The 15,407-nt window shown below is 41.8% G+C and overlaps 1 protein-coding gene across 6 annotated transcripts in view; it reads left to right on the top strand.

Annotated features, from left to right (window-relative positions):
- rbms3 (RNA binding motif, single stranded interacting protein) overlaps positions 1–15,407 on the top strand; it is a 273,401-nt gene that overhangs the window by 241,986 nt on the left and 16,008 nt on the right. For all 6 annotated transcript variants that reach the window (XM_087175003.1, XM_023409817.2, XM_087175004.1 and 3 more), the window contains 2 exons: positions 1,080–1,130; positions 14,353–14,463. In XM_087175003.1, coding sequence (XP_087031129.1) covers positions 1,080–1,130; positions 14,353–14,463 — 162 coding nt within the window. The remainder of the gene's footprint in view (positions 1–1,079; positions 1,131–14,352; positions 14,464–15,407) is intronic.

Raw genomic sequence — 15,407 nt, 5'->3', positions numbered from 1 at the left:
TCATCTGGGACAGCCCAAACCCATGCACTGTACAGGAGCCTTAAATCTGACTGACGTCTCAGTCTCAAGACTACAGTCCTATGCTCTATTAAACAGATCGCATGATGGTCAGGCAGTATCTTGCTGAGGAAATGCTGAAGATAAGTGAATAAACATAAGCTTTCTCTGTGTCTCTCTGCCGTCCCGTTCAGCTGAGGAGAACAAATATTGCCATGTATAAACAGACAGACTTGGCTTCATGTTATAGGATATCAAGTTTGTTTAGGTGCGGATCCAAATCACGCGTTTGGGTTGGCTCAGAGGATTGATTGCTCTTATAGCAGATTATTCCATGTTTGTCTTTGTTTAATCTAATCATTATACCAGCATCAGTGGCCAGCCTGTGTGTTTGTCTGCCACAAGCTAATTCCTCTCTCCAGCACATCTAAAAGCTCTGTTTGTTCCTCCATTCCTCCAGTCTCTTGATCATTGTCTCTGTCACTGTTTCACCATCTCTTTAACTTTCTCATCCACATTTGTAAATAAGCATGTCTGTATATGATTTCCTCCGGTAATAGCTCGGCATGTTTCCGAATTCTGGCTCACCAAAAAAAAAAGAAAAGCTCTGTTCACCACTTTCAAATTCCTTTTATTTTTTGATAAAAAATAATCCTGCTGGAATTTGTCTGTGCTCTCTAGCGGTCTGTCCCTAGAGTTTTCAAAACCCCTCACCCCTTTTGCAAGAACACTGGGCATGGCATTAATGTTATTATTATAATAGGGAAGGAACCTAATTTATGGGCTCTATGCACAAGTCATACTGTTGGCAATAATGAGAAGGCAGGAGAGACATTTGCTGCCTCCAGACTTTCAAATTCTTTTTGTAATTCTTTGGCACAACTTAATCTGTGTAAAGTTCAGCCATTTTGGTGCATTAAAACCAGTGTAATCATTTTTTAAGTCGCTCATACTCCAGAGTGTTTGAACATATTGTGAATATTTGAACAGCATTTATTGCCTTATTTGAGATACTACTTGGATCTGACTAAGACTGAGGAAAATTTTTACCATAATTTTACATTTTATGTGTTTCTCCTCAGGTCCAGAGTACGTCATGGATGCCTCATCAACAATATGTTATGCAACCTACAGTAAGTACTCTACCATTCACCTGCAGTAGCTGCCCTTTGCTCCCCAATGGGGCCCACCCTTCTATGGTTTTCCTCTAGTTTCTCCTTTCTGCAGTGTGTTTCGCCAGAGCTGCTGAAAGGTTTTGGGAGGAACTCATTAAAGGAAATTTATTTTACGTTTATGCTGAAAATAGTTGACAGATTTTTGTATATTTATAGCAATATAAACTAATCAGAAAAATAAGTTCTATCTGGAAAATCGTTTAAGACACATTCTTCCTCTGTTTCAGGTCAAGTGTTAAACCAACTAAATTGCATATATGCACATGGCAGTACAGTACCACATCAAAACTTGTGATAGCTAAATGATTACACTACTTTTGTCCTGCAGTTACCATACAGAGCTCCATACAAGCATATTGTTCCACTCTGATAACCACATGTTTCCATCTTTCCTAAGCATGCAACATATTTGGTTCTATTTTTTTGGTTGGCAGTTTATAGGTGTTTGTTGTGCCAGGAAGCCATTCAGCGTCATTTACCAGACCACAGCACAAAACAGACAGGCTGTAGACTGTTGCTCTGGGTTACCAGCCGAGACAGCCGACAGGGAAAAAAATTAACATTAATTACATTTCGCTCACCGACAACACAGTCTACAACGAGCTAGTTACATTGCATCCAATGGTATTGAAGAGTGCAGAACATTAGTTTTCTGAGGGTTCATGATGCTGTTTTTCTTAGTCACAGAATGAGTTATTCAATATTTGAATCACTGGTGAAATCATATTTTCCTTCTATTAATAAAAACTAAATTTACTTTGGATGTGATTTGATAGATATTTCACTTTGTGATTTCAAATCTAAGAACCACTGAAGAATATTATGTCATCAGAGCCTAAAATAGCCCTGCTTTTATAATCAGTCTTCAATCCATAGTTCCTATGTGTACTTACAGCATTGTTTAGAATATTTCCCAGATCTGTCTCCCCAATGTTAAGGCAACAAAGAGCATTAGTAGTTAAAAAACTGTTTTAAGCTTAGCTTTAATTGATCCTAGCACCATAAGTGTTCTCGGTTTGTTGCTCAGAGGTTTTAAATCTTTCTGCCAGAGGCTTTAATGTTTGCTTGAGGCTTTTTGTGGCCCCTGAAGCACATTCAGTTAACTTTGTTCGCTTTTTGCTCTCAGTTCATTCACCAAATGAGACCGGGAACCAGTCAAGGGCAAATGTATTTGATTCTTTTCAATCGTAAACCAAGAATTTTCTCAATAAACCCCTGACTTCAAGTCTGCTACAGTACAGTGCATTGCAAAAGTGCACTGGAGTATTTCATACAGTATAATACAGCACATTATTGTAGAACTGTGCTATACTAATGTGAGGTATGTGACAGTACATAACAAGCATGTAAATATTGTGAAGCAGTTGTAATTTTGTTGATGCAGAAAATTGTTTTCTCATTGGAAAAGAAATTACCACCCTAAGGGTAACTTTTACCTCTAATGAATCACACTGCTGCATAATTTAAATCATGGTTTAGTATCTAAGTTCTCTATTCTGTACTAATGAGCAAATGAATATGCATGCAGGTGCATAGGTAGCACCTTAAAATTAGGAGTTATGACCTAATATTTGGGAAATAATTAAGATATATGTTGCAACACACACTTTGGAAACTAAACAACCTGAAAGCCTCATAACAATATATTTTTAAATAAGAATAATTACTGTGCAAGATTTCTACATTATTATTCAGTAATATACAGTAATTACATCACCAGTGTCAAAATATATCTTTTTGCTATTTTTTTTTTATAATTATCACTGGAAAATGTAAATGCAAACTGAGTAACATTGGAGAAAAAAGGAAAAATGGGTCACAGTTGACCAAGATAGCAAATTTTCATCTGGTGTAGCCATTAATAGGCACTCTGAAAATAAAATTAATTAATATTTAATTTAGGTGCTTCTTTAGCTGTTGCTGTTTTAGTTTGCAAGGAAGATTATGTTTGCCTCAAGCAATCCATGAACGTGTCAATAACATTGTCAGCCCGAGTCAAGAACTGTTTGTGAGTCACTGCAACTGAACAAATTGGGAAACACTGGACTCTGCAGCTGATGGTCCAGCACTCAGTCACTGGAGGAGTGCTCAGTCAGCCGCATGGCTCCCCGCTGTGGCCATTTACCACTCAGTCCTACCCATCTCACTTCCACTCCCACTGTGGGACAGTGAACATGTAATCTGGTCGCAGCAGGCCACCAGCCAGGCAGACACACACACGCACACCACACCCAGCTGCAGCTGCCCTCCAAGCCACTCAGTTTGCCTTTCAGCCACACAACCTCCTGCCTTTCCTACGAGTATCTTAACTCACCCAGCCTCCCCTTCCCTGTCATAGCTTGCTACCTTTCGCAGTCAGGGCTGCACTTTCCTGATGACACTTGTTTCAAATAGAATTGAAGCTAGCTCGCTAACAAACTACTAACTAATTTTGCTGCTGCTGTGTCTGCCTGTTACTAACTGCTAATGTTTTCCTGATACATGTTTGTGTGCTCTGATATTATGTATTGCCATATGCATGGTCCATACTGGTTATTCTCAACCAGCCTGTATGGCTGCCTGACAACCATCCATCTTCCAGCCTTATGTTAAGAGGCCTCTTGGAGCCATTGGCATTAGCCACTAGCCACATTGTACTGTGGTGTATATCTCATCATGCCTTTATGCCAGCAGTAGTCATGTGGCCATATCCGTCCCCATGGCCCTGTCCCCATTGTGTTCTCTGTCACCAAACGGCTGCTAGGCGCTAACCCCAGCTGTCACAGCCGTCAGTGGATCATAGCTACCAATCTGTCTCCCTTTATGACCCATGCTCATATCCACTACCAGCCACATACACAGCAGACCGCCCCTTACACTCACACAGCCTGCCACCAGCTCAGTGAATCACATCAAATTAGCCAAGCGTGCTAGCTTCATGAGCTCGGGGGGCTACTCAAAGCATTAAAAACCAATTGCTTGTGCTACAATTTGGCGGCTCCCGCCTCGTGTCGCATGTAAAGCCAGTGGAGCGTTGTGCAATGGCGCTCCTGGTGTCCGGGCAATATGGAGGCGGCCGAGCATGCAAGGGGATGGGGTCACAGCTAGCCAGCCGGACTGTGTAGAGTAGAGCAGAAAAGCATTGAATAGAATAGAATAGAATAGACCAGGGTTGTGTCCGAAATCACTCTATTTAAATATAGTGCACTATATACCTTCTGCTATTTCATGTGTGGAAAATTTATGGACCATCTCATCCCCTCAAAAACTTTTTGCTAACAAAGCTACAATACAACACAATGCATTTCATATGATCTGCACCTATCAGTGGTGATACAAAATTTGATGATTCATAAGTGCCAGAAAACGCTGAACCATAGGCTACAAAGGTTAGCACAGCTCAGGTCAAATTTAAACAAATTAGAACTTTTGGCGCACCCCTGCTACGCTTGATGCAACAGGGACAGCTACTAGACCCACTGCAATGCACCACATAATGGCAAGGCATGCGCAGCAGCCATCGTTATGTAGTCCGGCCAACAGCATCTTAAAAATTACCTTGGTTGTTGGAACACCACATTATCCTCAGATTGCCGATGCCTGGCTTGTTTAGCTGTATACTGAACTAATATCACAAATCACAAATGGACGACCATCTAATAGCATCTACAGATGCTGCTCAGACAAGGTCAACAGTGTCAGTTTTTGCCTGGGCGCAGACCTGACAAAACAGGTGCTATGGAACTCGATCACTAGTGGTTGCTACTAGCAACAGAATGTTCAACTGAAATCAACTGCTTGTGGCACAGCACTTCTTTAGAGAAACATTCACTTTGTCGTAGAGATGAGGAGCATGTTTAACCTTCAAATGTGCCAGACTTATGTTATTCACGTTAAGTCCACCTGAAGTCAACTTTAATTGTGTAATTTGATTTACTTATTAAACATAGAATCAACATCATGACAGACTGACACTGCTTTTGATTATCCAGTGAAGACTAGTGCTTTTTATGCATCTGCACTTAATACTTCAGCTTAAAGAGTAACTATACCCTAAAAAAAGGTTTGAGTGTTGTTGGAATATGATTTGATACAGGTGATTTATCCCACAAATTTCATATTGTGAGTAAAAACAACCTTTTCCAGTCAAATTCGGCCACTTTCTGTCTGCTTGGATATGAAAGTTTGCTCCGAAGAATCCTGTGGCAGCTTCCTAAATGTGACATATTAGGCAAGAATCCAAGGTCTGTTTTGTACATTGACCCTTCAACTGTGATAGCATCTGCACCCATAAGTATAAGAAGCAGAGCGCTAGCTAACCATAGCCTCAGTTTGAGCTTCTCATACATGGGACGTTTGACACTAATAGTTGAATTTGAAGTTGTAGTTACCATTTAAAAAATAATTCCTGCTCTGAAGACAATCATGCTACATTGGTGAAGAGCCACTTTCCACTGGGATAAAGAACTCACTAAGAAATTATATACTGACCTTAAAAGTTTTTTTGCAAAAAAAAAAAATGTAAAGACTCAATAGAGCTTCAGTTTGCTACTCCTGATGCTGTCTTACTGCATTGATTTGTTTCCTTATTTTGATGTTTCCTTTATTTCAGCATTCCAGTGCCTTTGTAAACTTAAACCCCTTTGGAAAAAATAGTGTTTAACAGTAATTTGCTGGAAACAATAGATGATGTTAAAGGTTGTTAAAGCTGAGAACAACCTGACCGAGAGTCTGCTTATTGCACTGTGAACGGAGAGCTTTACAGCATGTACCAATTTGGCAAAGGTGTTTGTTTTTATCTGACTAGATTAAGTTTGACAAGTCCATCCATACGAAACTGGACTTCATCCCACAGAGGAGTCGGCACTTTGTTAGCAGTAAGAGAGAGAGGAGAGAGAGAACAGTTTTCAAATTTTGTTTATCCCCAATTAATGGGCAAGATGCACTCAGTGTGGAACCTGATAGAAAGTGACAGTGTTTTTTTTAAGTGGACAGCTAAATGAAGTTGCAGTCTGTTCTTCCAGGCGTTGTTCTTCTTTCTTTTCTTTTTTTCTTCTGTTTATCATCTGTCTTCCCTCTCTCTTCTTCTCTCACACACACTGTCTCTCAGATCTCCTAATGCTGTGCTCTGTTTGGCAGTTAGGCGTGGGATGTCAGAACAGCACGGCCGCTCGCCTTTTGTGCTCTGTTCTTTGGCCAGTGCTACACAAGTCAGCAGACCTTGTAGAAGAGAAAACTGAAAGGACTAAAGGCCCCAAAAGACAAACGCACAAATGCACAACTGCATAAACACACATACTGTTTTAGCGCAGAAACACAGTCTTAATGGACTTACGTACAGATCATCAATCACACACACAAACTCTTAAATTCACTTTATGCTGCCAAAGAGTGCCGGAGTAGCTGCAGTGCCAGCCAAGCGCAGCATTGCTGTCTTTCCCCATGACTTATCCATCCTCTTTTTCCCCCTTTTCCTCGCTCTGAACTATATGTGCTTCAAGTATGTATTTGCTGGAGTGCTTTGGCCCTTACATACAGAAGGTGAATTATTGAATTCCCCTCCATTGCACCCAAGCCAGTTCTCCCTGGCTCTTGCTTTGAAAAGAGGCTTGCTGGGTCTCTTAGAATTGAACCATAACTATCTGCCCTCATCAGATGGGGGTGAATCGGTGCACTGTGTGATACCCATCTCCCCACCTGACATTAAAAACGCTCCGTGGATTCAGAGGGGGAACATTATATCAGTCTCATGGATTTGACTGGCGAGGCAGAATTTGAGACAGGGCTACAGTCGTCCTTGAGTTGCTCTCGCTGCTCTTTCTCTCCTCTCTCTATCTTTTCATTCCATCCTCTCCTTCTCTCTGTACACGTCCTCTCATTTCTCCTTCGTTTTTCCTCACTCCATCCCTCCTGATTCTTTCTCTCTCTTCTTTACTGCCCTTTCAGAGTGCAGCTGAAAGATTTTTTTTTTTTTTTTTTTTTCTGTGCCGGTGCCAGCAAAAAATCGTCTGTTCAGGGTTAAAGTTTCATTCATATAAGAGAGATGTTGTTGCAGTGCCACAGGGTGACTGACAGAGAGATTGAGCAGCTGCATTTTCACTATAAGCTTTTGGATATTACCTTGAAAAATTTTGCAATTGAGGCAAAAATACATATTGAGACAAAAGCTGATATACTTTGGTGGACAGGCTTTTGTTAGCTCGCTGTGTTCTAATTGGATTTCTAATCTTTTTTGCTTTTGTAAATGGAGTAAATATTCTGGAGAGATCCTTGTGTATGAAATGATCCATTTGTCTACAGAAGGCAGTCGGAGAACGGCTGATAAACAAGCGCAGTCCGAGCGTGGAGAGGAATGGACCTCCCATGAAGACATGACAAATACTGTTACATGCTTCATCTAGCACCCGTTATCCTCTTTCATACACACATATATGCACACACACACACACACACAGACGTGCACACACACACACACTACAAATCCATCAGCTGATCCATCCAAATGTTGTGTCCTCCTCAATGAGGAAAACTTACTGGTTTCTTTTTGATAATAACCTCATTACTATAAGTATTTTACACAAACAGTCCCATTAGAGATGAAATTAACAGTTTGGATCCGTCTTTCTTAAAGAGACACAAGCACATACAACGAAGCAACAGAATAACCATGAACAATCTCAATCATGTCCCCATAGTTTGACCTGTAATAGCAGTCTGCCGCATCTCATCTCTCTCTGGTGTCATTTTGAAAATGCAGATTTCAGCGGTAAAACATTTCAGAGTAATTCAATCTGTGTCCTCTTGAGATATTACACATGATGGACAGACAAATTAATCAATAAGTGGAAGGAGGCTGATCCATTATCCCTCTCATTTTCATTTCATTGTTGAGGACAAATAGATACACAGTAGATAAACATCTTTGCCAGAGGTGAGAAATCCTTCATTGGTTTCAGGCTTCACATGTTAATCTGCTAACATGCATCGCTGTGGCCCTTTCGCTGCTTCATTTTCCCTGTAATGATTCTCTTTTCCCTGTAGGTCTGTCTCATATTTGCAATTAAGCTTTTCCAAACCCTTAGAAAATGAGATTTCAAATTTCAGTGTGATGGCGAAGGCCAAGATAAGCCGCTATCTGCATCACTGTCCACTTGTGAGGCTTCGTTCACTGCTAGTCATCAGGCTGCACTTCTACTTCTCTGCTACTTCAGTCGGGTAAAATTGGTATTTCACCTTCCTAGCTATGGCACGCTGTTTCCTGTAGTCAGACTGTGTTGGTAATAGTAGGGCAGCCCTGGTAGTCTGTTAGCCCCAAGGAGGGATTCATGCTGTGGATTAGAGTGAAAGACCCAGGATGCTGGCTCCCTTTTCTGGGCTTACCCGAATAGAAAGGTGCCTGAGGGCGTCTGGAAACTGTGGTCAAAGTCGAGGTAGGTGAAGGCAAAGTTATAGGTGGCTATTGTAAACCTTAACAGAGCACGAACACCAAATAAGTTAAAAAAAAAAAAAAGACCACATATACACTAACACGTTCAGATCATGAAGGAAAATATAAATATAAACGAAAAGACAAACATACAGTATACGTGCACTGCCCACACTAATATTATAACATTCCGTTGTGAGAAACTTTTTAGTGTGTGTGGTTTCTATGGATACAGTTTCATTACCTACACCATATACCCTTCAGGTGGGCAAGCAGTATTAAGGGTCCCTGGCATGCTTTACTGTATATAGTTACCAGTCAATCATCAGCAGATGTTCTGTAACACCAGGCTTTCCAGACCAATAACGACTGACTGAACATGCTTAGTCTGTGTGTGTGTGTGTGTGTGTGTGTGTGTGTGTGTGTGTGTGTGTGTGTGTGTGTGTGTGTGTGTGTGACACTGGAGATGGAGAAATGTCTATGCAGTACCTGGGCTTTAGCAGAATTACTCTAACCCTGTGGCGTGGAGATGGAACACCTCTCCAAGTATCCTGCAGTGCGCATGTCACACAAAACACACTAAACATACACACACCGGCATCAGTATCCAAACCGCAGAACCTCACATGGAGAAACCAACTGTCAAATACCAGCGAGGAATGTGTCGAGTCAAGTGCGTGTCCGCTTTCATGTGGACAAGACAAGTGATGCTTTGTTAGAGTGGAAGACTCGGGAATACAGCCTTGGTCATTGTTTGACGTTCTTGAGGTTTTTTAATGTGCGCCCTGTCCGTCTTTTTCTTTTTCTTTTTTTTTTTCCTCCCCAACTTTCACATTTCACCTGTAAGAATCCACATTCACTTTGAAAACTTTTCATTGTCCATGCCCCATTCTTACTTCTTACCAGGCTGTAAGGGATTAGCGATAGATTTTCAGAGTAGTACACTACACTATGCTTGCTTTCAATAACCAGATGCCTACTTGCAAGCGGTGAAACTTTCGGGCCTAAGAGGGGAGGATCAGTGCGTCAGATTCTCTTTGTGGCCTCGAGCTGTTTTCGCTTAGAGCGAGGGCATTACCACAGCCTCCAGGTAGTGATATATCAACACCCGTTTGACGCAACAGTGCAGGTAGGCAATAATGTTGGATATTATAACCTGCAGCAGTAATAGAGATGAGCAAAATGGGGGATGTTCTGATCGGGTTTTTTAGGGCTGATACTCATCACAGTTTTCATCAGAAGTCATCAGCATCAGCAAATCTGAAGCTGACCTTTAAAGGATTTTATAGGGAGCTTGTGCAGAAGCTCTAAATGCATTGCTATTTTGTCCTAAAGGTAGTTAGTTGGCTGTTATCCATGAGCAGTGCTTCATTACATTTTTTAATACTCTGTTACATGCTCCAAATTCAGTTAGTTGGCTTTCTTGTTTCCAAAATGTGAGATAGGTCTCCTTCAACTGCATGCTTCACAAAGCACATGTAAAATATCAAAAAAGGAAATTTTTGCATCTCTTTCAGACTCATCGGCAATACCTCAGTCTTAATGACAGCGGCCTCACAGTTACGTTGTTTTTATGTGCATAAAATTTGACGAAGCCTGTTCTGTTTAGTAAAAATGATTGGTGCCTTTAGATCATACCATGCTTTCACAGTTCCCCATGTAACTGCAAACATTAACCGCTTGATCATTTCAGTTTTTATGCTATGTCACATCTGTGGCGTCAGTGGGATATGCTGTACATAACAACATAGCAAAAGCTAATAGAATGACATTTTTTTCAAGTACCCAGCATTACTTAAAGTGCTTAAAATCATATGGTGATAATACTTACTAAGTGCTTTATCTGAATTATAATTGTGAATGCAGGACTTTTACTTTTAATGGATTTTTATATGGTGGTATTAATTTCTTATGGTGGTATACCATTTATTCTACCATTGGATGCTATGAAATCAAACCCCCCACCCAACTGCATCTTGGTTCAATGCAGTGGTAGATAGTAATGTGCACTACCCGCTTGTGGTGGAGATCCTTCAACCTTAATGGATCAGGCGGTAAAAACACTCTATTTCTGATCGGCAAATGTAAAGACCAAGTAATGAATATCAGCTGATAGCGATCAGCGCTCCATCCGTTGAAGCATCACTGTTTACTGGTAATGAGCGGTCATTAAAATACACTGCTGGTTGTAAAATTTTTACTAGATTTCTTATTCACTATACATTGTCTCAGGTCGTTGAGTGTATATCACTGTATTTAACAACCAAGGGGCTGATATCATCTGTCTCCTTTCTGGAGCAGGATCAATACCGTCTTAAGCAAGATGGGGCTTTCACACACACACACACACACACACACACACACCAAAACATATGCATACATTGAGGAGATCTGAAAACATCATCTCATACATTTGGAACAGATCTGCAATGTCCATTATCCTGCTCTCTGTCTTGTACACACACACACACACACACACATGCACACGAACACACAGAGGACAAATCAAAAACATATATTGTCTATTTGTGTCAGTCTCTTTCTCATTTTCTTTCCTCTCTAGTCTGACAGTGGACAGACACACAACCACACAGACACTCACATACACACACACTCACACATGCACACACACACACACACACACGCGCACACAACAAACCCCCCTCTCTCACAGACACTCAGTCTCACAAACACAGAAAATCGAAATCACAAATCGGCTTAACTCTCCCTGACACGTCTGTGAATTAAGCCTTTCCGTTGCTCTCCCTTTCCCATTATAAAGGCATTGTCAGAGGCTGAATCAGTAACAGGTAGCCCACAGCTCCTGCTGCTTCCCTCTCGCTCCTCTCTTTCGCTCTCCTTCCCTCTTCCCCACCTTCTCTCTTTTTTCCTCCTCTTTCTTTGTCTTCTATCACTCTCTCGCTGTGTGTCCCTCAGCCTTTCTCTCTAATTCTCTCTCCCGCCTCCCCCCCTGTCCGTCTCTCCTCGCTCCCATCTTCCTCATGACCTCCATCAGCTCTCTCCTTAATCATCTCTCCTGTCCTCACACAGTCTTTCTCTCTCCCTCCTCATTTCCCCTCTCCTTTTTTTTTTTTTTTTTTTTTTTTCCATCTATCACAGCCAGCGGTAGAAAGGAACTAAGTACTAGGTATTTCCATGTTGTGCTAGTTCACAGTGGACAGATAGTGTTTACACTACTTCACTACATTTCATGATGGGAAACAGTTTTTGCTCCACTGCATTTATTTGACAGCTATAGTTAGTAGTTAATTTGCCATTTCAGACTTTAGATACAAAGAATTTGATCAGTTTATAAAATATGATGCATTATTATACATTAAATTATCCATTTAAATCCCCACTGGCAGCTACAACTTTAAAATACTGCTTACATATTAATGCAGTAGTATCAGTAATGAAACTCCAATAATGTATAATAATTTAGCTATTTATGAAACCATTACTAAGTAGTTTCCAACTGAACACACTTAAGACTGTGGAGCTGGCAGTGGACTTCAGGAAACACCCCTCAGCACTGCTGCCCCTCATAATATCCAACAGCCCTGTGGAGACCTTTACGTTTCTGGGAACTGCCATTTCCCAAGACCTGAAGCAGGAGACAAACATCAACCCTATCCTCAAAAAGGCCCAGCAGAGGATGTACTCTGTGGCAAAGAGGAAGTACGGTCTGCCACAGGAGCTGTTGAGTCAGTTCTGCACCGCAGTCTTCAAATCCGTCCTGTGCACATCCATCACGGTCTGGCTCGGAGCAGCCATAAAACAAGACAGGAACAGACTGCAGTGAACAGTAAGGCCAGCTGAAAAATAACATTGGTGCTCCTTTGACCACCCTCCAGGACTCTTTGAGAACCAGGAAACTGGCAGGAGAAATCATGACAGATTCCTCACACCCTAGACACAACCTTTTTTCAACTCCTCTACACTACAGAACCTGGTACACCAAAACTACCAGACACAGGTGCAGTTCCTTTCATCGTGCCATCATCCTCATAAATAGCTGACCGGTATCATCTGCTCTGCCATAGCTGCTCCTTTCTTCAGATACTTATTACTACTACTACTGTTCAAAAACACTATACGGAATGCACATTATTTTCATTTGCACTACCACGTACACTTTATGTATATTGTTTGTCTTATATATATTATTATATAAGAGAGAGAATATTATATTGAGAGTCACCAATGGCTGGAACAGAATTCCTTGTGTGTGTTAACATACTTGGCCAATAAATGTGATTGTGATTCTGGTGATGCAGAAATATCCACTTAGTAAACACTTATGTTATAACAAGGCTAGGTTTGAACATACTAAGAGCTGCTGCAACTGCAGTGCTTCTTCCACCATTGATCTTAGCATTCCACCCAGTTTCTTTCTTTTTGTGTGGAGGTGTAACTCGGGGAAGGATCACATGAAGCTTGCATATCGAGTGCGAGAGGGAGGGAGACAGGAAGGGAGGGGAGGAGGGAGGAGAGAGCGTTAGCTGACTGTGTTGTGAATGCAGGGAGTAGACAAGCAGAGCGATTCTGACAGGCTGTGTCTGCACAGTTTGTTCTCCAATAGGCCCACACAGAGTCACCAGTGGGGCGCACACACGCGTGCACACGCTCGCAAACACACACCATCGGGAGTTGCACGCTCTTATACATGCACACACACACTGTCACTCTCTTTCACACTCATGCACAATTGCTGTTGCACACAGTGTGTTGCAGGGTAACCCGCAAACACACATAGACACACAAACAGTACACACACACACACACACACACACACACACACACAAAGTGAGAAGAGAGGCGAGCCGAGCAGAGGAAAAGGGCTTGGTTTTTTAGCGTGTTCCTCCGGAGGCTTCAGTGCTAGGGAAATGGAGCTATCATGACAAGGGATGAAAGAGCAACAATGGTTTCATCACTTTCCCTCATGTTCCACTGCACCGTGAAAAAGAAGCTTCTAGCGTTCTCATCCTCCCGTTAGGGAAAACATGCCGCGCTTTATAGCAAGAGGAGACGCTCGAGTTTGAGTGAGTGAGTGAGTTAGAGACAGGGAGGGAGAGAAAGCATCCTCTCTCAGCAATCAATAAACCGCACAAACCCATATTGTTGATACATCAGCAGCAGATATTGACCATTTTGATGGACCAAAGACAATGGTGTGTATTGATCTTGAAAATGTCCCTGTGTTCAGTTGCTGTTTATTGACACTGTCCCTCTTTCCTTCTTCTTCTCTGGCTCTGTTGTCCTCATGTCACCCCTGCCTGAGCACCACCTTTCTATCTTCCTCTCTTCTTTTCATTACTTTTGTTTTCTATGATTCTGTCTCTTCCACAGTGTTTACCCCCCCCCCCGCTTACTATCTCTCTCTTGTTCACCTTTCTTCACCTCCCTGCTTCCTGCTTCATCAATGTTAACCCAGACCACCAGCACCCCAAGACTCTGTCCTCCATTACTCCTTATCCCCTTTTCTATAAACTTTTCTATAAAGTTTATATATATATATATATACCTCCTTTCACTTGTGAAATCAATTCACATATTTGTCTGATATTTATGTTTTTTGCCCTATGGCCTTTTGCTTTTTTTTTTTATCATCACTTTTTATATTTTGCTTTGTCAGCAAGAGGACTGGCAACCACTTTTCAGAAGCTAGTGGGAATCAGAATTGATGTAAACAAAAATATACAAAACCTATATCCTGTCTTCTTTCCCTCATTTCATCTCACCTTCTCTTTGTCTTTTCCCTTGTTCCACCAGGGTGCAGTGATCACGCCAGCCATGGACCACACTATGTCCATGCAGCCTGCCAGCATGATGGGCCCTCTCACCCAGCAGATGAACCATCTGTCCCTGGGCACTACAGGAAGTGTGAGTACTCCTCGCTGTGCTACATTCAACCACGTACTGTATGTTACACAAAACACGCAAACACAAACCTGAATAGTGGCTATAATCCAGATGAGAGAACGTCCAGGTTGATTTGTTTACGCTTGTTTACAGCATCTCATTGTTTTGTTATCCGGCGGTTTTTAATAGTTTCACATTTGCTAACTCTTGTCTTCAAACTTGACCCGAACCACTAACCAGTTTCATTATAATGTAACTGACATGATTTGAGATTTTTTCAGGGTCGGCCAAAAAATCCATTCACATACATGTCAACTATAAATGCCGCTAGCTGCTTTGCTGTTTTCATTATACCACTCCAGCAAGGCAAAACATTTGAAAGCATACATCCACTCTTAAGAGTTGAGAAAGAAACCGGCAGGTGTCTATTACACTGCAGGTATGGGTCAGGAGGACCGAGTGGAGGCCTTTTATCTTTGGGGAACATTGTTCATTTAGTTCCGAAACAAAGTACACATTGAGTAAAAGGTGGATTTTACATTTCCTTTTCAAGAAAGCCAAACGTTCTTAGGCTGTCGCCACATGTGCTCTGCCATGGAGCTGCCGTATCATTTGTTTTACACTGCATGCATTCACTGCCAGACACTGAGAGAGCATATTTCCTCCCTGATCTTCCACATTAAACAGATTTCCTGTGAAGCTTAACAGTGGGACAGGGCCCTCTGTTCTCCACCTTCCTCACTTTCACCCTTTAATTTCTGTTTCTCTCTCACACTTTCTGTCTCCCTCACTCTCTAAATCACACATCAAATCTATCACTCCATTACTTTTCTTTATTCCACACACGCACGCACGCTTACAGTCACCGGCCCCTAAACCAGGAACTCCCCCCTGTTTCAGGATCAAGTCGACTTAGAGGTGTCACACAGTTCTGAAGCCTGACTTCCTGCCCTAACCCTGCTGCC

Source organism: Seriola lalandi, unplaced genomic scaffold (genome assembly GCF_002814215.2).
Source record: "Seriola lalandi dorsalis isolate HSWRI2012SDOR001 ecotype SW California unplaced genomic scaffold, Sedor1 jcf7180002054408, whole genome shotgun sequence".
Classification (NCBI taxonomy): Eukaryota; Metazoa; Chordata; class Actinopteri; order Carangiformes; family Carangidae; genus Seriola; species Seriola lalandi.
This window is presented reverse-complemented; position numbering and strand designations above follow the sequence as displayed.